Source organism: Hyalella azteca, unplaced genomic scaffold, assembly GCF_000764305.2.
Source record: "Hyalella azteca isolate HAZT.00-mixed unplaced genomic scaffold, Hazt_2.0.2 contig15757, whole genome shotgun sequence".
Lineage (NCBI taxonomy): Eukaryota > Metazoa > Arthropoda > Malacostraca > Amphipoda > Hyalellidae > Hyalella > Hyalella azteca.
In genome coordinates, this window is record NW_025945596.1 from 237,990 (window position 1) to 259,632 (window position 21,643).

A 21,643-nucleotide genomic window follows, 5' to 3' on the forward strand; every position below is an offset into this window, starting at 1 on the left:
CACACAGATTCGTCTGTACGCAACATGCACACAGATTCGTCTGTACGCAACGTGCACACAGATTCGTCAGTACGCAACGTGCACACAGATTCGTCTGTACGCAACGTGCACACAGATTCGTCAGTACGCAACATGCACACAGATTCGTCTGTACGCAACATGCACACAGATTCGTCTGTACGCAACGTGCACACAGGTTCGTCAGTATGCAATGTGCACACAGATTCGTCTGTACGCAACGTGCACACAGATTCGTCTATACGGAACGCTCACACAGATTCGTCTGTACGCAACATGCACACAGATTCGTCAGTACGCAACGTGCACACAGATTCGTCAGTACGCAACGTGCACACAGATTCGTCAGTACGCAACGTGCACACAGATTCGTCTGTACGCAACATACACACAGATTCGTCTGTACGCAACGCACACACAGATTCGTCTGTACGCAACATACACAAATTCGTCTGTACGCAACATGCATACAGATTCCATGCGATCTCACGACCACTACAATTTCGTAAGGACCATCGTAATCCCGCGTTCTCTTTCTGGGATTGATTCGATGAGATAGACGACGTTTATACTCAGTTGATTCAGTAGATGAGAGCGCTAAGTTGGCCGATAACTCGCTTGATTAAATGAACTGCATAATAAATTCATTCAATTGGTTTTATTTATATTTTTGCACTTTAATATCGAATTTAAATTAATTTTTCCGCCATGCAGGTTGAATTTTTTTTTTTCGTTCTTAAATCATGTTTATTGAACGATAATTGTTGGTGTTCGAGATATTTCCTCGCCCGTTAGTTTGAATATATCTTTCGCTCGTTCAGTTTCTAAGCCTTTGAATATTAACCTAGTTAATTAATGTGAATGTTAATTATACTTTAGCGGCCAATTTTCTTGCTAGTAAAAAACCTCTCATTGCATCCATACCACATCGCTGAAATCTATTGGACATAACCTAGCTTTAAATTAACAGCGGCATTTTCGTCTAGGTGGAAAAATGAGCTTCATGTATAAAAAAATTGAAAGACGACTTATATGTACAGCTAGATGCTAAGGGGTTAAATATCAATAAACGCGTTTATGTTGACCTCCAATACAGGGAATGTTAATAATTATCGCGAGGTGGCGACTGCCGGGCAGGATATCCTGCGCCGCCGCTCGCTTATCGCGCCGCTGATAGCGATGTGTCCCTCGGGGAGCGCAGCCGTGCACCACAAATTTTGTGCACCTATCAGCCCTGAATAGAACGCCTAGCATATTTCCATATGGCCAACAATCAGCCGCGTATTAATCCTGCCGTCAGTAACAGGCCCATGACATCATCTTGCTTTACATATTTGGGAGCTTTACGCCACAATATTCTGAAGCGAATAGTTCAGAGTGCTACATCGAATCATCACTTCATACCCCGACTTTAGCTCGAACTGTAACTAAAATATATAACGGACAACGGACTGCGACCAACCAGCCCAGCTCGTCAGTGGAACTGCATGAATCCTGCCGTGCACCATCAGACTTTAAGCTCACCGCATCTGGGTAGAGTTTCAGAAAGCATAGTTCTGTTCCAAAACTTATGGTCCTTCGACGAGTGACTACCGGGGCTTCGTTAAATGACGTACTTTTCACTCACAGCAAGCATCTGGGGTTAGGTTTGAGCTAGCATAGTTCTGTTTCAAAGCTAGCATAGTTCTGCTAGCTTCTGTTTGAGCTAGCATAGTTCTGTTTCACCGCTGGTGGCGGTCCACAAATTTACTGCAAGGCTCCGGCGCGCTGGGTCCGAGTGGTATCGAATTTTTTCGCGAACTGGCAGTCGATCCTGGGCCAAACTAATGCAGGCTGTTTTTATGTGGGCTGATTGGTCTAATTTAATGGATGTGATCTGTCTAGTGGCTTGCGGTTGATAACGTTACAGTCAAGAAGTGTTATAAGCTTAAGTTCTTGAGGGAAGTGATCATGATAGTCCATTCAAAGCACGGCAGTGGTGGTGTCCGACAGGCGTCCCGTTCCGTGCCACTGCTGGACTCAGAAAATAAGTGCTGAGTCATGGCTTGCGCTAGCGAAACATGGGCAGTAGTTAATCTAGGTATCTGAAATGCGTTAGATTATCGAGGTTACTGAAATGCGTTAGATTATATTGTAACAGATATAAGTTCGATTATCTAGGTAACTGATATGCGGTAGATTATCTAGGTAACTGATATGCGGTAGATTATCTAGGTAACTGATATGCGGTAGATTATCTAGATAACTGATATGCGGTAGATTATCTAGATAACTGATATGCGGTAGATTATCTAGATAACTGATATGCGGTAGATTATGTAGGTAACTGATATTCGGTAGATTATCTAAGTAACTGATATGCGGTAGATTATCTCGGTAACTGGTATGCGGTAGATTATCTCGGTAACTGGTATGCGGTAGATAATCTAGGTAACAAATATGCAGTAGGTAATCCAGGCAGTAGACATGCAGTGCATCTCTCACGGTTATTGTTATTGTAAGTCGTGCTACCTATTCTTTTGTTGAGAATTGCATTGAAATCGTTTTTTTGTATATGTATAAATAGGGCCTTTGTATATGTTATATGTATAAAATACGCCTCATGCACCTTCTACCTCGTGCTGAGCGGGAGCAGCACTATACGATGCTGAACAACATCGATTACTTACAATAAAGCTTTTCTACAATAAGTTTTTCTACTTGTGATCTCAAGCTAATGGCGTGGTGCTGGCCATTATTTCTAAATCGCACCATAATTTATTCCCATAATCTTGCCTAAATACTTCCCCAGGCCAACCTTCATCACCCTTATTAAATGTATTTTGAATGCTCTTCCATTTAATTACCATGATAACATTCTAATTACCTTAATTTCCTCTTTATTAAATCAATTACCTCTTTATTAAATCAATTACATCCTTATTAAGTTAATAACCTCCTTATTACCTTAAATCACTTCCTTATTAAATTATTCACCTCCATATTAAATTAATTACCTCGTTTTTACTTAAATTACCTCGTTATTAAATTACTTCGCCCATTAAATTAATTATCTCATTGTTACCTTAATTACCTCCTTATCAAATTAATTAACTCCTAATTACCTCAATCACCGCAATTACCTTCTAATCACTTTAATTATTTCAATCACCGCAATTACCCTCTAATCACCTTGATCACGCGCAGGGTGCCAGGCGGACCAGGGGGTGCCCGACATGACGGTGCTCTCAGACATCGACGAGGCGGCCGTCAACACCAACCTGCGCGTGCGATATGCGCACGACCGCATCTACGTATCCTTTATGTGTGATGTTGTGATGTGTGATGTTGTGATGTGTGATGTTGTGATGTGTGATGTTGTGATGTGTGATGTTGTGATGTGTGATGTTGTGATGTGTGATGTTGTGAGTGTGATGTTATGATGTGTGATGTTATGTTGTGTGATGTTATGTTGTGTGATGTTATGATGTGTGATGTTATGTTGTGTGATGTTATGATGTGTGCTGTTGTGATGTTATGATGTGTGATGTTATGATGTGTGATGTTGTGATGTTATGTTGTGTGATGTGTGATGTGATGTGTGATGTTATGTGTGATGTGTGATGTTGTGATGTGTGATGTTATGATGTGTGATGTTGTGATGTTATGTTGTGTGATGTGTGATGTGATGTGTGATGTTATGTTGTGTGATGTGTGATGTTATGTTGTGTGATGTTGTGATGTTATGTTGTGTGATGTTGTGATGTTATGTTGTGTGATGTTGTGATGTGTGATGTTATGATGTGTGATGTTGTGTGTGATGTGTGATGTTATGATGTGTGATGTTATGATGTGTGATGTTATGATGTGTGATGTTATGATGTGTGATGTTATGATGTGTGATGTTATGATGTGTGATGTTATGATGTGTGATGTTGTGATGTGTTATGTTATGATGTGTGAAATTGTGATGTGTGATGTTATGATGTGTGATGGTGCGATGTGTGATGTTGTGATGTGTGATGTTATGATGTGTGATGTTTTGATGTGTGATGTTATGATGTGTGATTTTATGATGTGTGATGTTATGTTGTGCCTGCGTATCTACTTATACCTTATGTGCCCTGGCCAAGGCAATTTAGAGTGTAGAGAAACTATATCATTACCTTTACATCTATTTTATCTTCGTGTCTATGGTGACTATTCAAGTTTCCGACAATGCTGTACTAATGTATTATAATGCTAAGTGTGCTTGATATATGGAGGGGGCGCCTGTAAATGTCATGTGTCGTAATGTCCCTCGAACTCCTCTGCATTCACTGTCTCGTGGGAGACATCCGATCTTTTATGACTAGTGCGTGTGCTGGGAAGCCCATGTTGGTGTGACATTATAGCTCCCACCACTATAATTGACAACGATATACCCGCAGAATTTTATCATTTTCGAACGGTGTTTAATTTATTATTTTCAAAATCATTTCCATCCTGCATATGTTAAGGTTATATGTGCGCTAAAGCAAACGTCTTTGTCTCAGTTTCGTCCTGTTTTGTGCCCGTTTTTTTATGTTTTCGTTGAACGTGTTTCGTCACATGTGTCCGCGTGTTGTATGTTGTCTCAGATCTAGGAACACACACTTACTCTGCTCTTTAGAACGTATTTTCCTGTAAAGTGTTTGTTTTGACGACACAAGACGACGTCGAACGCAAGGTTCAGCCTTTTGTTATACGCTTTTGACGCATATACGTCGGTATATCATCAGTCCTGTGATAGTATACTTTCTCAACCCCTTGCGGTGTCTACTTGATTTTCGATGAGTATTTCAATCAGGAATGCAACAAAACTATATAATGTATTGCTCAATGTAATGCATTAGGCGCTGTGTGTTAGAAGTCACGTCACACTGTTAAAAAAACTGTCTTACTGCCGTTCTGGTAACCAGCCACCCCGTGAAAATAAACCGTTTTGCCGTTTTTTCAGATCTTAAATGGGTTTCGAATGTAAATTGGAATAAAAACGGCAACACGGTATTTAATTTCACGTGCCGGCCGGTTCCTGAAACGACGGTAATACCGTTTAACGGCGATTTTTCTGACAGTGCAGAAGCGAGTGTTGACCTATACACAGGCCTGTGAAATTTCACTTTCTTGTCGTTCGCCAAAGTGTCAAGTTGTTGCATGAAAGGTAATAAACATAATATAACTTATAATACTGTTAATTCAAGCTTGCTACAATAATTCAGCTAAAATGAACTCGCTGAAAAGTTGACATTAATGTGTTCGTGCTGCTTCACAATCCTTAAATTGAAACATGCTTTTCCCACGCGAGAGACTCAGCGTCATATATTGCACGCTTACGACATGCGACCTGCAATCTTACGACATGCGACCTGCACGCTTACGACGTGCGACCTACAAGCTTACGACGTGCGACCTGCACGCTTGCGACCTGCGACCTGCACGCTTACGACATGCGACCTGCACGCTTACGACATGTGACCTGCACGCTTACGACATGTGACCTGCACGCTTACGACATGCGACCTGCACGCTTACGACATGCGCGACCTGCACGCTTACGACATGCGACCTGCAAGCTTACGACATGCGACCTGCACGCTTACGACATGCGCGACCTGCACGCTTACGACATGCGACCTGCACGTTTACTGGCGTCTCACGACTCGAACGTTCTTACGACACGCGGCCTTGAGCTTCGTTTACGACTTGTGGGTGAACATCAGTGGCGGCTTAAAGCAGACGTAAGATACCAGCGCCCCTACACCCCTCGTGTCCTCACCCCTACACCCCTCGTGTCCTCATCTCTACACCCCTCGTGTCTTCACCCCTACACCCCTAGTGTCCTCACCCCTACACCCCTCGTGTCCTCACCCCTACATCCCTCGTGTCCTCATCTCTACACCCCTCGTGTCCTCACCCCTACACCCCTAGTGTCCTCACACCTACACCCCTCATGTCCTCACCCCTACACCTGTCGTGTCCTCACNCCCCTTGTTGCCCTTACATACCCTACACCCCTTGTTGCCCTTACATACCCTACACCCCTTGTTGCCCTTACATACCCTACACCCCTTGTTGCCCTTACATACCCTACACCCCATGCCCTTCTTCTGCCCATGTCTGTTCCCCGAGCCATGCATCTTTCCCTTTCCATTTAACGCCCAGTTCACACACAGCGCTATGTGTGGCATTAGGGTGTGTGTGTTTGTGTGTGTGTGGCATGTGTGATGTTATGATATGCCTGCGTATCTACTTATCCTGTGTGGAGTGTCATCTCTGGAGTGTGTGGAGTGTGATCTCTCAAGTGGCATGAAGGCGTCTGTTGTTCCTTAGTCGCTGATCATGCCATCTGTCCCGCACTGACCAACTATCAGCATCTCTCCTGACACTTCCGTGACTGCGGCTCCAATTAAACTACCTTAATAAATATATTAAATAGTATTAAACTACCTACATAAATATATTAAATAAGAAACTACCTACATCACTCACTACCGTCACTACCATGACAAAACTACCATGACGTGTACCAATCATCATCTTCAGTACCTGTATCTGTAGGTAGGAAATTATCACTACAATTATTAGGAAATTAGGAAATTGTCACTACAAATTATGAAATTATTGCTATTTTACAATTAATAAATTATTGCTACGGTATTTAATTGTAATTATTCCTACCAATTAGGAAATTATCGCTACAATTTTTTGGAAATTAATATGTTATTAGGAAATTATCACAATTTAATTAGGAATTATCCCTACAAATTAGGAAATTCGCTACGAATTAGGAAATTATCGCTACAATTAAGAAATCAACTATCGCAATTTAATTAGGAATTATCGCGATTTAATTAGAAAATTATCGCTACAATTATTGACCAGGTCGTACATTACTCGAGTGCCTCTCTCCATGTTGGCGTGAATCCCTTTGCTTTTTGTGCGGATTCTCTCTTTGCTGAATATTAATTACAAACATATTAAATGTGCCGCCTACTTCGAGGATAATGAATCTTCTCCCGTAGGTGGAGTAACAGCCACCAGGATTTGGGGTATATATTTGTTAAAACTGCAAGGAACCAGAAAACACGAGTCAATTCTAAAAGCTACGTTTCCCTTCTATTATTTCACTATTCACAAGCACGGTCGCTTAAAATAGAAATTAACAAAGCAATAACACATTATCACTTCCTTTAAAACTTACGACAATGTTGTTTCGGGGCTAGTTCAGCGTCGACTATATTTTTTGCAATAGCACCCGACAACGCATAAAGGGATGTTGCCACAAGCAGGGACATAAAAATTTCTCTGAATGAGTAATCTCGTGTTTCACACGAGACAGTCCACCCACCACAATTTCAAACACATAAAACAAATCATTGTTTTCTCAGAAGTAAAACGAGATTACCGACAGGCCGTTCATATAATCGAGGCTCAACATTGCTTGATTCNTCCTGTGTGCCCCTGTATATCCCCCGACGGGTGTTTGTATGAAGTCCCCCGTCTCGTGTGCCCTGTATATCCCCCTGGTGTTTGTATGAAGTCCCCCGTCCTGCATGCCCCTGTATATCCCCCGACGGGTGTTTGTATGAAGTCCCCCGTCCTGTGTGCCCCTGTCTATCCCCCGACGGGTGTTTGTATGAAGTCCCCCGTCTTGTATGCTCCTGTATATCCCCCGCCGGGTGTTTGTATGAAGTCCCCCGTCTTGTATGCTCCTGTATATCCCCCGACGGGTGTTTGTATGAAATCCCCCGTCCTGTTTGCCCCTGTATATCCCCCGACGGGTGTTTGTATGAAGTCCCCCATCCTGTGTGCCCCTGTATATCCCCCGACGGGTGTTTGTATGAAGTCCCCCGTCTTGTATGCTCCTGTATATCCCCCGCTGGGTGTTTGTATGAAGTCCCCCGTCTCGTGTGTCCCTGTATATCCCCCGACGGGTGTTTGTATGAAGTCCCCCGTCCTGTGTGCCCCTGTATATCCCCCGACGGGTGTTTGTATGAAGTCCCCCGTCTCGTGTGCCCCTGTATATCCCCCGACGGGTGTTTTCCTGACCACGTCCCCCAGACATACAGCGGCAGCATCCTGGTCGCCGTCAACCCATACAAGACACTTGACATCTACGGCCCTGTGAGTGTCGCACCTTGTCTTATTGTTGTGTTATATGTATGTATGTGTTATATTGTTATGATATTATTTATATATTATTGTTTTATATTAATGTGGTATCATTGTGTGGTATATAAATAACATCATATTATTGTGATGTTATTAATATATTTAAAATATTAAATCTTATATTATTTAAACTATAATGTTTAATATTTTAAATGTAATAAAGTTTTATTTAAATATAATAAAATGCTGAAATATTATCATTATATAATTAGTATAGTGTGTCCTCATCCTCATGTCCTCACCGCCATGTCCTCACCCCAGGCCTCAGTGAGGCGCTATGAGGGCAAGAAGCTCGCAGAGGAAGAGCCTCACGTCTTCGCCGTGGCAGAGAGCGCCCTCAGGGCGCTGCAGGCGAGCGGCAAGTGAGTCAATGGGCGCCATTAACAGAAAGCAATTAAAGTTTCTAAAACAAGTAAAAGATAGTATTTATTTATAATACATATTTATTCCAATGAATCTTCCAATTAATTTGAATATTGACCGAGTTTATCGCAGTTGAAGTATCTATCAAATACGGTCACTACGCTGAAAAATATTAATAATATAAATTCGAACATTCAAATGCAAAGATCAACTAACCTTCCGCAATTTAATTAAATATCATCAAGTTTCTTCAGTTGGTTTAATAAATATTGCAACTAGCGGAGGCATAATGACGTTGCCTTCAACCGGGGACCGTTCTGGGTCTTTTTTAGGAGGAAATTCTAAGTGATCATGTATGTTCACTTCTCGCTAAAGGCTTAATATTAAATTACGTATTGGTTTAATTAAACAGGATTGAATTATTTAGGGAATGTTAAGGTTATTTGTTCCAATATGATACGTGCTCCTGTGTAAATTTCCCGCTAGAAGCTTAATATTAATTAAATTACTTCTGCATTTAATTGAATATTCCTGCGTCATTTAGTGAAAGTTAAGTGTTTGTTTTTTGTTTCAATATGATACGTTCTCCTGTTGATAGATATAACCCTCCCTGCATTGCACCGTAAAATGCATTGCAGATTAATTAAATATTATTGAGTTATTTTTAGTATAGTTAATTTTCAGTTTTTGTTTCAATATGATGCTCCTGTTGATATATAACGCTCCCTGTATTGCTCCGTGAAAGGCATTTCAGAGGCGAGGGCCAGAGAGTTAAGTGTCAGGTTTTTATTACTATACGATACGTCTTCCTGTTGATATACGTATAACTCCCTGCATTGCACCGTGTTAATGTGTAACGCTCCCACGTACAATATGATGCTCTACTGTTGATATATAACCCTCCCTGCATTGCACCGTGAAACATCAACACCTGCATTGCACCGTGCACTCATGTTGATATGTAACCCTCCCTGCATTGCACCGTAAAATGTATTACAGAGGCGAGGGCCAGAACCAGAGTTGCGTGATCTCAGGGGAGTCTGGGGCGGGCAAGACGGAGTCGACCAAGTTCATCCTGCAGTACCTCTGCTCGGTGACGTCCGGTGTCAGCACCTGGGTGGAGCAGCAGATCCTTGAGGCCAATACCATCTTAGAGGCCTTCGGTGGGTAGAATTTGGACGTATTTTTGGTGTCCACTAATAATTTGGTGGGTCAAACTGTGGTGGAGTGGAGTGGCCCTAGAGGCTTTCGGTGGGTCAAGCTGTGATGGTGTTGGATGAAATTACCACACCATACCCTGCCACACTGATAAAATCATCACATTACACACTGCCACACAGATAAAATTTACACACTATGCCTTAAACTTTATTTTTGCTCTGTTTTGGAACCTTAAAACCTGCTAGCAGGTTTAATATCATTTAACAAGTGTGCTCGTCTTTGCAGGTAACGCGAAGACTATCCGCAACAACAACTCTAGCAGGTTCGGCAAGTTCATGCAGGTTTGTTTCGACCCTTCATGGCACATCAAAGGCTGCGTGATGCAAGACTACCTGCTGGAACAGTCACGCATTACCTTCCAGGGCAGCAGTGAGAGGAACTACCATGTCTTCTACCAACTCGTCGCCGGCGCCAAGGTATCAAGTGCAGGGTGGCCCAGTGGTTACAGTTCAGGGTCTATACTTTCAAAAAAGTTAAGAGATCGAAGTTGATAAGCCAATCATTGACGGCCTTTCAAACAAAATCCACCAATCATAGACAAGAAAATAGAGCGTACGTACTCACGTTCACTTAGCGAGTTTTGAAAGTATGGCCTCAGAGTACTACCAGGATTGGAGCAGAGAGGCGCGGGTTCGATCCCAGCTCTGTGCGCCAGTTTCTGGTCAGAATCGGCGAGGAGGCCGGGCGGTTAAGACCAGCAGAATTGTGGCAGTGAGTTGCGAGTTCGAGACTGCAAAATGCTGTGAATGTTCTGCGATGTTAAGAATCGGCGACAGGCTTACGGCCTAATAAACGCTGAAACCGTTATTTATCAATATTAACTTGATGAAAAATTTTTTAGTGCTGATGGTAGGGCCAGCATTTTTTTTAGATGGTTTGACCCGGTACCCAAGAAGCCGTATTATTAAAAATAGTCGCCAGTTAGCAACTTCTTTAGCCAATCACTGAAGGATTTGTGAGATAAACATAGCAATCGCAAACAAGAAATAGGCCGCTATTTGTACTTAGGCCTGCTGCTACGCCTATATATACTATAAATAATAATATAATACCTATATATAACAAATATGAAATATACCTATATAATAAACTAATAATATAATAATATATATAATAAAATTAAATATAGTATATACTATGTATTATTTTTTGCTTCATGAAGTTGTATTGATCGTTTAACGTGATTGTCTGGATATTGCTCAATATGTACTTTAAAGAAGTGGGAAACTTAATACAAACATAATTAATCTCTGGTACGCAATTTCATGGTGTTGTGTACAATGATATCCATTGTATAACTTTATTGTTATATAATTTTATTGTAATATATTTGTGTATTCTTATAAAGCATTATAATAAATTTGTTTTATAAGCTATCCCTGTGTCTGGTGTACAGAAGAACAGAGAGCTGGCAAACGAAGCTATTATTATGTAATATTATTAGGTATTATATTATATTTGTGTATTGATATATAATGTTATATATGTTTTAAAAGCTATCCCTGTGTCTGGTGTGCAGAAGAACAAAGAGCTGGCAGACCAGTACAAGATAGACCCCCAGACCACGTACTCATACCTCAACCAGTCCGGCTGTTCACAAATAGAAGGTATGGACGACACCGCCAAGTTTGACGCCCTACGTCTCGCCTTCAACGTCCTACATGTCCCGCAGGATACCGCCGACGGCATCTACTCTACCATCTCGGCCATCCTGTGGCTCGGCAACCTAGAGGTTAGGTTAGGGTAGGTTCGGTTGGGTTGGGTTCGGTTGGGTTGGGTTCGGTTTGGTTAGGTTGGGTTGGGTTAGTTTGGGTTGGGCTCGGCAACCTAGAGGTCAGGGTTAGGGTAGGTTTGGTTAGGTTGGGTTGGGTTGGGTTGGGCTCGGCAACCTCGAGGGCAGGGTTAGGTTAGGGTATGTTGGGTTGGGTTGGGTTGGGCTCGGCAACCTAGAGGTCAGGTTTAGGGTAGGTTTGGTTAGGTTAGGTTGGGTTGGGTTGGGCTCGGCAACCTCGAGGGCAGGGTTAGGTTAGGGTAGGTTGGGTTGGGTTTGGCTCGGCAACCTCGAGGTGGCGCGGGGGCACAAACTGTACATCTCTTCGTCTCTTCCTCACAATAATTCTTATTAATACCACTTGTGAGGATTTGCCTCTAATGTAAATTAAATTTATTTCACAAAGTATTCTTCTGCCTATGAGAATAGTAGTTTAAAAATGGATGATAGTAGCAACATCAGAGACCCGAAGTTTCTAGAGGCCATTACTTTTAGGGACTTCTGGCATGCATCGTGGTTGTAATCCACGTCTACAACCGTGCCTTCACGTGGCTAACACTTCATAAGAAACTTAGTGGCGCGAATTTTTCTTGTTTTTAAAAACTCGTACACTACAAATTACTTAAATTTGCTGCATCCCTTACAACAGTCCTGCTTCGCTTGCCCTTGCGCAGCCCTCGGCTAATATATATACCGGTACTTACACCCTCACTGCCACACCAGCCAAATATTCTTCGGTCCTAGCGTTGAGCATTCCTCGGTCCTGAGCATCATCAAATTTACTTACGACCTCAACACCGGTGCTCTAATTTTTAATTGAATATATGATTAATTAACTAATATATGCGCCCTCAATCCACGCTGTATATTAGTGGTGGCACAATAACACCGTAGTTGATGGTTTAGCACAATAACCACGTGGTTGATGGTTTAGCACAATAACCACGTGGTTGATGGTAGCACAATAATCACGTGGTTGATGGTAGCACAATAACCACGTGGTTGATGGTAGCACAATAACCACGTGGTNATGTCACCCATATACCTTTTAAGGTGAGTCATGTCACCCATATACCTTTTAAGGTGAGTCATGTCACCCATATACCTTTTAAGGTGAGTTATGTCACCCATATACATTTTAAGATGAGCCATGTCACCCATATACCTTTTAAGGTGAGTCATGTCACCCATATACCTTTTAAGGTGAGTCATGTCACACATATACTTTATAAGGTGAGTTATGTCACACATATACTTTATAAGGTGAGTTATGTCACCCATATACGGCACACCTTGCATTTTTTCGTTTTTTGGCTGATATATGAAATATATTTAATTTTTTTGGCTGATATGTAAATTTTTTTATCGGAAACAAAAATTTTTAATAGATGTTAACATTAGTTGACTGAAAGATTTCATTTTTTGTGGTGAAATACGAAATATATTTCATTTTTATGGCTGAAATCTGATATATATTTCATATTTCAGCCAAAAATAGGTGAAATATTCCAATGTAATTTGTAGCTGAAATCTGAAATATATTTTATTTTTTTGGGTGAAAAACGAAAGATATTTCATATTTCAGAAATATTTCAAATTTTTGCCTCAGGTCGGCGAGGCGCGAGAGAACAGACACGCGATGGCCAAGACGCTCTACTCGCGTACCTTCGCCTGGCTCGTGGACCACATCAACAAGTGTACCAACCCGGGGCACGACCAGGCCAGGTACCGTGTACCAACCCAGGGCACGACCAGGCCAGGTACCGTGTACCAACCCAGGGCACGACCAGGCCAGGTACCGTGTACCAACCCTGGGCACGACCAGGCCAGGTACCGTGTATCAAGCACAGTACCGTGTACCGGGGACGTGGCCCTAGTGTTGAGGTCGAATTTCCACGGCCTCTAATGACGTATATGTTGTTACTGAGAAAATGTAATCAATTATCTCTATTTTGAACATGTTATTAAATTTAATCATGTCACTTATCGATGTGTGAGTGATGCTGTAGAGTTCTATCATCGTCATCTTGGTGCCACACATATTATATGACAACATTTAAATAAAATATAATGGCTCATTTTTTCAACTACATTAATATTTTCGTACATTGCTTTGAGAATCTACTATTGAAAATGTACATTAATATATTCGTACATTGTTTTGAGACGCTAAGAGTGAAAATGTACATTTATATATTCTTTATGCAAGTTCTATTAAAGACCAGAGCGTATATCTTATTAACGATCTTCTTATTAATCTCGATGCTGCGAACCAGGCTTTTTCCGGGATTTGAAAGTTCGAATATAAGGTTTCCAAATGACATTTTTATTTCACTTTACGACGTTTCGAATAATCCATATTCATTATCAAGTAAATGAAGTGTTTTACAACGCTTGAAATTGAAATTTTGGAATGACAATAGTACGTACAAAGGGTATAGTGGATACAACACAAAATTGAAACTTAAAATTACTTCGAAAATAACTTCAATGTCCTGAAGAATCCGGTAGTTTGTAGATTGATAGCTGGGGACTCTTCCTTGATGATAAGAGCCTCAGCTATCGCCAGTCTTGCAGCGTCGGGGCAACGGTGCCATCTCCACTACTACCTTAAGCCGCCGCCTCACGTGACATCTCCAGACCGGAGGCCCAAAGAACCACATGAGGGATGTCCACGGGGAGACCATCCCCCGCGCGGCACTGGAAGCCGGCACGAGCATCATATGCGGTGCCCCGACGCTGCAAGACTGGCGATAGCTGAGGCTCTCATCATCAAGGAAGAGTCCCCAGCTATCAATCTACAAACTACCGGATTCGTCAGGACATTGAAGTTGTTTTCGGAGTAATTTTAAGTTTCAATTTTGTGTTGTATCCACTATACCCTTTGTACGTACTATCGTCATTCCAAAATTTCAATTTCAAGCGTTGTAAAACACTTCATTTACTTGATAATGAATATGGATTATTCGAAAGGTCGTAAAGTGAAATAAAAATGTCATTTGGAAACCTTATATTCGAACTTTCAAATCCCGCAAAAAGCCTGGTTCGCAGCATCAAGATTAATAAGATGATCGTTAATAAGAAATACTCTCTGTTCTTTAATACAACTTGCATAAAGGAAAAACTTCTGCCTAACTGTACAAATATTTATATATTCGTACATCTTTTTTGAGAAGCTAAGACTGAAAATGCATTACTCAACTCAGGTTTCTAGGTGTGCTCGATATCTTCGGCTTCGAGAACTTCGATGTGAACAGCTTCGAGCAACTCTGCATCAACTACACCAACGAGAAGCTGCACAAGTTCTTCAACCATTACGTCTTCGCCCTCGAGCAGGAAATTGTGAGTACATCGCTGCTTACGTTGAAACATTCCATGACGTTTCATCTTGTCTTTCACCAATGTTAATGTTTTTATTACAATAAGCGTATTGTGATGTATTTTGTTGCACATGGTCAGGGACCATGTTCCTGATCACTCAGATCAACATCGCAGCTTACATTGAAACATTCCATGAGGTTTACTCTTATTTTTCAACAATGTTAATGTTTTTATTCTTCAGAAATTGAGAGTGCAAATTAGGATTAGAAGTATCGGTAAGAATATTCGTGAGGCTGTTTAGTTTCCCGGGCTATGCCTTGATCTCTAGACATGGAATGAATAGAATGGTATGAATAAAATAGAGATGAATGAATAGGTATGAATGAATAGGTGTGAATGAATAGAAATGAATGAATAGGTATGAATGAATGGGTATTAATGAATAGGTATGAACATACTAGAGATGAATGAATAGGTATGAATGAATGGTATGAATGAATAGAAATGAATGAATAGGTATGAATGAATAGGTATGAATGAATAGGTATGAATGAATAGGTATGAATGAATAGGTATGTATGAATAGATAGGAATGAATAGATATGGAATAGAATTAAAATAATTATAAAAGTTTACGTCGGCATCTGAACTAGAGATCTTGAATCTTATATTACTGAATATCTTTTGGGCACAGAAGCTTGCCGTGTTGAACTTTTCTTCAGTACTATACAACTTTTCGAAACGCTTCGGTTTCCAGGTTTTTCGTATTACTTCAAGTTAAAAGTTTGAACACGCGCTCAAAAGCTCTCCTGTATGATAAAACATGTACCATATAGTATATAGTTGTTGCCTTGGATGTAAAGTTTGTAGACTTTTGTTTACAAGTTTGTAGACTCTTGTCTATTTTGTAAAGATGTAGACTTTTGTTTACAAGTTTGTAGACTCTTGTCTATTTTGTTAAGATGTAGAGTTGTAGACTTTTAATTCTGTTTCAGTATGAACAAGAGGGTCTGAAGTTCCGGCACATCGAGTTCACGGACAACTCCGTGTGTCTGGAGCTGCTGGAGAAGCCTCCGCGCTGTATCCTCAAGCTCATTGCTGAGGAATGTCGCATGCCAAAGGTGGGTTAGCGCATTCTCCTTTCTAATAAATACTTTAGAATGGGCTCTGTCAAGACTACAGCATATACACTATACAGTCAATCCTGTTAATGGGTCAAATGAAGTTTATTAAACCTGTTTCGTTTAGAGCCCTGCGCCTTCCAAGGATTAGGAAATTGTGGTTTAACCAGCCATTTTTACCGCACTTTCTCATTTATGGAAAAAATGCACTATTGTGCTCGCCATATGTCCGTCCGGCTGTCTGCCCGTCTGTCTGTCCGTCTGTCCGTGACTTCAAGTTTTCGTCGACGCGAAAATGCGCTCTCTGTCACTCTCTGCAATGAGTACTGAGTTATATTTTTTCTCTCTCTTTCTGGTCTTCTCTCCAATAATTAAAGAATGGACCTAGAGCATTTCCCATTCCCTTCCTTTTTTATCCTCTTTTTTGCTCGCGTTTCCCTCCTTCCAGCCTTTTCCTCATCGCCAGACGCCGGTACCACAAACAGCAACATCGCTCATGTCGTAATAACGCTAATTGCTCTTGTTTACCTTATTATCGAGAACTAATTGTAGTCATTCTTCCATGCAGCAAAATCCTAATTTCAGGTTTTCCATGCTATACCTCCTTTCATCTCGTGACGTTTAGTTTATATTATTCACTCTTGCCCCCTCATCGGGGACTTCTGACGTATATCGTGCCTATATCCAATTCTGACGTGTATCGTGATCGTCAAAAGTTCTATATTGGATTCCACGTTCCTAGGAACATTGTTTCTGAGCGTCACAAGGCAGAGCTCTCGGTGTCTGACTGTGGGTCTCAGCTGTGGGACACGCGTTGTGAGATTAACGCGTTGAGTTCGATACGATCGTATCTCGTTCAACGTGTTAAGTTATTATGTAGGCAGGATTTTTTTGGCATTCCCCTTCTTTAATTGTCTCTCGTGCGGATGGCCGACGGCACTTTTCACCTGTCCCTCCCTCACCTGTCCTTCCTTGTCACCTGTCCCTTAATTATCATACTCAATTATTATCTGTCACGTGCAGGGGTCTATACTCGGTTACGGTATTATTGTCAAGTGCTGGGGTCTATGCTCGGTAGTATTTACACATACAGGGGTCTATACTCAGTTATTATTTCCACGTGCAGGGGTCTACGTTCACGTATTATCTCCACGTGCTGGGGTCTACGTTCACATATTATCTCCACGAGCAGGGGTCTATACTCAGATATTATTCACACGTGCTGGGGTCTACGTTCACGTATTATTGATACGTGCTAGGGTCTATACTCATATATTATCTGCCACGTGCAGGGGTCTACGTTCACATATTATCTGCCACGTGCTGGGGTCTACGTTCACATATTATCTACGTTCACGTATTTTCTCTACGAGCAGGGGTCTGACAAGTCGTACCTGATGAAGCAGCACCAGGAGTTCGACGGTCACCCCAACTACATCAAGGGAGAAGACCGTCGAAAGTGGGAGCTACAGTTCGGCATCTGCCACTACGCCGGTCTGTTGGGACTCCTGCTAGGGCCGGGGACTTATTTGGGGACTATGGTTTATTTGGGGATCATTGTTTATTTGGGGATCATTGTTGTTTATTTGGGGATAATTGTTGTTTATTTGGGGATCATTGTTTATTTGGGGATTATTGTTTATTTGGGGATCATTGTTGTTTATTTGGGGATCATTGTTTATTTGGGGATCATTGTTGTTTATTTGGGGATCATTGTTGTTTATTTGGGGATCATTGTTTATTTGGGGATTATTGTTTATTTGGGGATCATTGTTGTTTATTTGGGGATCATTGTTTATTTGGGGATCATTGTTTTTNGTTATGTTGTCACGCAGGCGAGGTGCTGTACTCCGTGGCAGGGTTCGTGGAGTTAGTAACGCGTTATGTTGTCACGCAGGCGAGGTGCTGTACTCCGTGGCAGGGTTCGTGGAGTTAGTAACGCGTTATGTTGTCACGCAGGCGAGGTGCTGTACTCCGTGGCAGGGTTCGTGGAGAAGAACAAAGACACGCAGCAGGACGTGTTCTTCGAGCTCCTCGCACAGTCCGAGGACGACTTCGTGGGAGACCTCACCAGGTTCCAGGTGCTGTTGTTAGTGCGTGGTTATTGCATTGCAGTTATTTTTTGCCTCATTTGTAGTTATTACGAAATAGTTATTGCCATATTTGTGGTTATTACCACAGTGGTTATTATCTCTCCAGGTTCCAGGTGCTGGGCCGTTATTATTATGCATTATAGTTATTTATATAATGGTTATTGCATGTAGTTATTACCACGTATGTTGTTATTATTACCATATATAATTAGTAACATATTATTACCATATCGCCAGGAACTAGGTGCTGGGCCGTTGTTATTACATTTCTAGTTATTGCTTCATAGTTATTGCCTCATCAGGTTTCAGGTTGTGAACGAGGAACATCGTTCACTAATTTATTCAATGTGCATTTTCTTATGACGATATAATTCGATTACGTCTGGCGAAGCCGCGCCAGTGACATGTGAGTCAGACCTACAGCGGTTGAAACTACGTACCGTAGCACTAGGTCAGGTCTGCGCGTCGGTGCGTCATGTAGTCAGTCGTGTCCTGCCAGCCCTATAGTGAGGTTCATACCTGAACCCGCTCAGCTGTGTTAACTCTCTGCATTCTGTGCTTTAGCGCTAGAGTCGTGGCTGTGCCGTGACTATTTAGTCTTGCCTGCTATCGTTCGCCTATGTGAATTAATGCAACCTGAACTACGTGCATTAATGCTGTGCAATAGGGAATAGAATTGAACGTTTTTCATAAGTTATTTTAGTCGGAATTTATGCTTGCCCTTTATCACGTTTTACTGATTTTAAAGAAAGTGATTCAATAAACTATTTTAAAGTGTGCTTTGTCGTGATTATATACCACAGCCTTTGAACCGGCTTTAACTGACGATGACTAGGAGAGTTGAACGGCATTGTAGGTTAGATGAACGAGCACAGTAGCCTGGAATTTATTCATATATTGTCCTGGCCTATGAGCGGTGAATCCTGATAGTGAATTACAAGCCTGACGTTCAGATTGAATTATAGTAGCTCTGGCCGGTGACAAGGTGCTGTGTGGTTATTATTATTAATTATTATCTCATAAGTGGTTATTTACGTCATTACCTCATAAGAAGCTATTACCTCATCAGGCCTTTATAGGCACTGTTTAATGACTCATGCCTTGCCTGTTGCCTGTTAACAGGACCTGCTAGGCTGCACCATCGCCCGTATGGGCAGCGTGAACAGCACGGTGTCGCGGGGCACCAGCAAGGGGAAGCCTACGGTCTCCGACGCCTTCAGGAACCAGCTACAGGCCCTCGTGGACGTCCTGCAGGCGTCCCAGCCATGGTCAGACATATGGCTACTTAGGGTGATGATGTGGTGGTATGGTTGTATGGTTAATGGCTTACCATATGGCTTTATGGTTAATGGCTAGTGTGGTACTATGGCAAACGATATGTTATCGTAGTCTGATGATATGGTATCGATATGGTGATAAGGCTTTATGGTTAATGGCTAGCGTGGTGCTATGGCTTACGATGTGGTTTCGATATGATGATATGGTATCGATATGATGCCATGGCTTTATAGTTAATGGCTAGTGCGTTTCTATGGCTTACGATATGGTATCGATATGACGATATGGCTTACGATATGTTATCGTAGTCTGATGATATGGTATCGATATGATGAAATGGCTTACGATATGGTATCGTAGTCATGGTTAGTGGCTAGCGATCTCATTGCTATGGCTAGTCATCTCGTTATCCATGGCTAGTCATCACCTTGGACCATGTCAACTAGCGACTAGCGCGTTTAATAACAAGCCACGCCAGTCTTCTCTTAACAGTCGTAAGGCTTGTAATTAACCTCGGTAATAACCATTTGACATTATGTAAGAGGTTGTTTTTCTAGTGCACCTCTTATATGTACAATGATTATATGAAAGACCTGATCTTAGTTCGGGTTTAGTTTGTGATCAGAGGATAAACGAGGCACAGAGTGAAGAACAACAGAGTACTTATTTATAGAGTAACACAGCTTACAGTTTATGGGATTACAGAAGTGTGAGTTTAACACATTTGTCTACGCTCACGACTAGAAGAGGAATGAGTTGAAGAACCTATACTCGGCAGTTCCCGGTCTTGACTGACGCTTCTCGTTTGGTCAGAGAGCCATATCCCGTTCAGTGAGTGACGTCGTTGCTGAGATAGACAAAAGAATGAACCGTTCTAATTTCGAATGGCAGCAACCAGTTCATATCTTACAATTGCCCCCTAATATTGTTCAGGTACGTACGCTGCATCAAGCCCAACAGTCGTAAGGCTTGTTATCAAGCTCAATAACAACCATTTAACATCACTCCCTCCTAATTACCTCGATAATAATCATTTAATATTGGTCAGGTACGTACGGTGCATCAAGCCGAACAGTCGTAAGGCTTACGACAGTTACGACGACGCGCTTGTGCTGGACCAGCTCCGCTACCTCGGCATGAACGACATCATCCGCATCAGGAGGGAAGGCTTCCCCATACACATGACTTTCCCGGCCTTCAGGCTGCGATACTTCTGCCTTCACCGACGCCGATATATCAAGGATATTAGGGAGCACGTCAAGTGGGTCATAGGAAGTACAAGCGGGTCATAGAGAGCACAAGTGGGTCATAGCGAGCACAAGTGGGTCATAAGGAGCACAATTGGGTCATAGTGGGAGCACAAGTGGGTCATAAAGAGCATAAGTGGGTCATGAGGAGCACAAGTGGGTCATAAGGAGCACAAGTGGGTCATAAGGAGCACAAGTGGGTCATAAGGAGCACAAGTCGGTCATAGTGGGAGCACAAGTGGGTCATAGTGGGAGCACAAGTGGGTCATGGTGGGAGCTTAAGTGGGTCATAGAGAGCACAAGTGGGTCATGGTGGGGTGGGGCACATCAATTAGGTTATGGTTATTTACATGTCCTGATAATTTATTGTCATTCATTGTAATTTTTATTGTTGTGGGTATAATTCAGTAAAATTATATTTTTCACAACTGATCATGATAACGTTTTTCAAATAAATTTCAGAGCCATCATGGGGGAGCTGCGGGGGGCGTCGCCCAGGGACTGGCAGCTCGGCAAGACGAAGGTGTTCCTGCGTCAGCGTGTGTACGAGGCCCTCGAGGACTTGCGTTCCTCCAAAGTATTAAAGGCCACCCGCGCCATCCAGACCTGGTGAGGGCAGGGTCTCTGTTGAGTTCTTCACTGAAGTTTAATTAATTTTCGATGCCTTAGACCTGGAATATGTAGAAATATTTAGACCAAAAATATGTACAAATATCTGTATGAATATATTACTATTCACTTAAGTGACGGGATGCATGTCGCAGGTATCGCTGCCACCGCCATCGCCGCCAGTATGGCAGGTGGCGTGCGGCGGCGGTGCTCATCCAGCGGCAGTACCGCGCCTGGCGCCTGCGGCTGCTCTTCATGAAGCGCCGCCGCGCGGCCATCGTCATCCAGTCGCACGTCAGGGGCATGTTTGCACGCGAGGTGAGGGTGGGCAGGGGCGTGTTTGCACGCGAGACAAGGGGGCGGTGTATGTCTGCATGGAAGGCGGAGCAGGGGCGTGTCCGCGGGAGGCGGGGCAGGGGCGTGTCTACT

General features: G+C 42.3%; 1 protein-coding gene across 1 annotated transcript in view; it reads left to right on the forward strand.

Moving 5' to 3' along the window:
- LOC108677002 (myosin-I heavy chain) overlaps window positions 1–21,532 on the forward strand; it is a gene marked incomplete at its 3' end in the record, with an annotated part of 37,354 nt that extends 15,822 nt beyond the window's left edge. The window contains exons 2-17 of the mRNA XM_047884622.1: window positions 3,205–3,311; window positions 8,080–8,142; window positions 8,452–8,552; window positions 9,553–9,716; window positions 10,000–10,190; window positions 11,294–11,506; window positions 12,719–12,748; window positions 13,155–13,270; window positions 14,752–14,887; window positions 15,862–15,987; window positions 17,364–17,481; window positions 17,947–18,068; window positions 19,203–19,348; window positions 20,407–20,619; window positions 21,068–21,214; window positions 21,370–21,532. Coding sequence (XP_047740578.1) covers window positions 3,205–3,311; window positions 8,080–8,142; window positions 8,452–8,552; window positions 9,553–9,716; window positions 10,000–10,190; window positions 11,294–11,506; window positions 12,719–12,748; window positions 13,155–13,270; window positions 14,752–14,887; window positions 15,862–15,987; window positions 17,364–17,481; window positions 17,947–18,068; window positions 19,203–19,348; window positions 20,407–20,619; window positions 21,068–21,214; window positions 21,370–21,532 — 2,156 coding nt within the window. The remainder of the gene's footprint in view (window positions 1–3,204; window positions 3,312–8,079; window positions 8,143–8,451; window positions 8,553–9,552; window positions 9,717–9,999; window positions 10,191–11,293; window positions 11,507–12,718; window positions 12,749–13,154; window positions 13,271–14,751; window positions 14,888–15,861; window positions 15,988–17,363; window positions 17,482–17,946; window positions 18,069–19,202; window positions 19,349–20,406; window positions 20,620–21,067; window positions 21,215–21,369) is intronic.
- Between the last annotated feature and the right edge of the window lie 111 nt (window positions 21,533–21,643).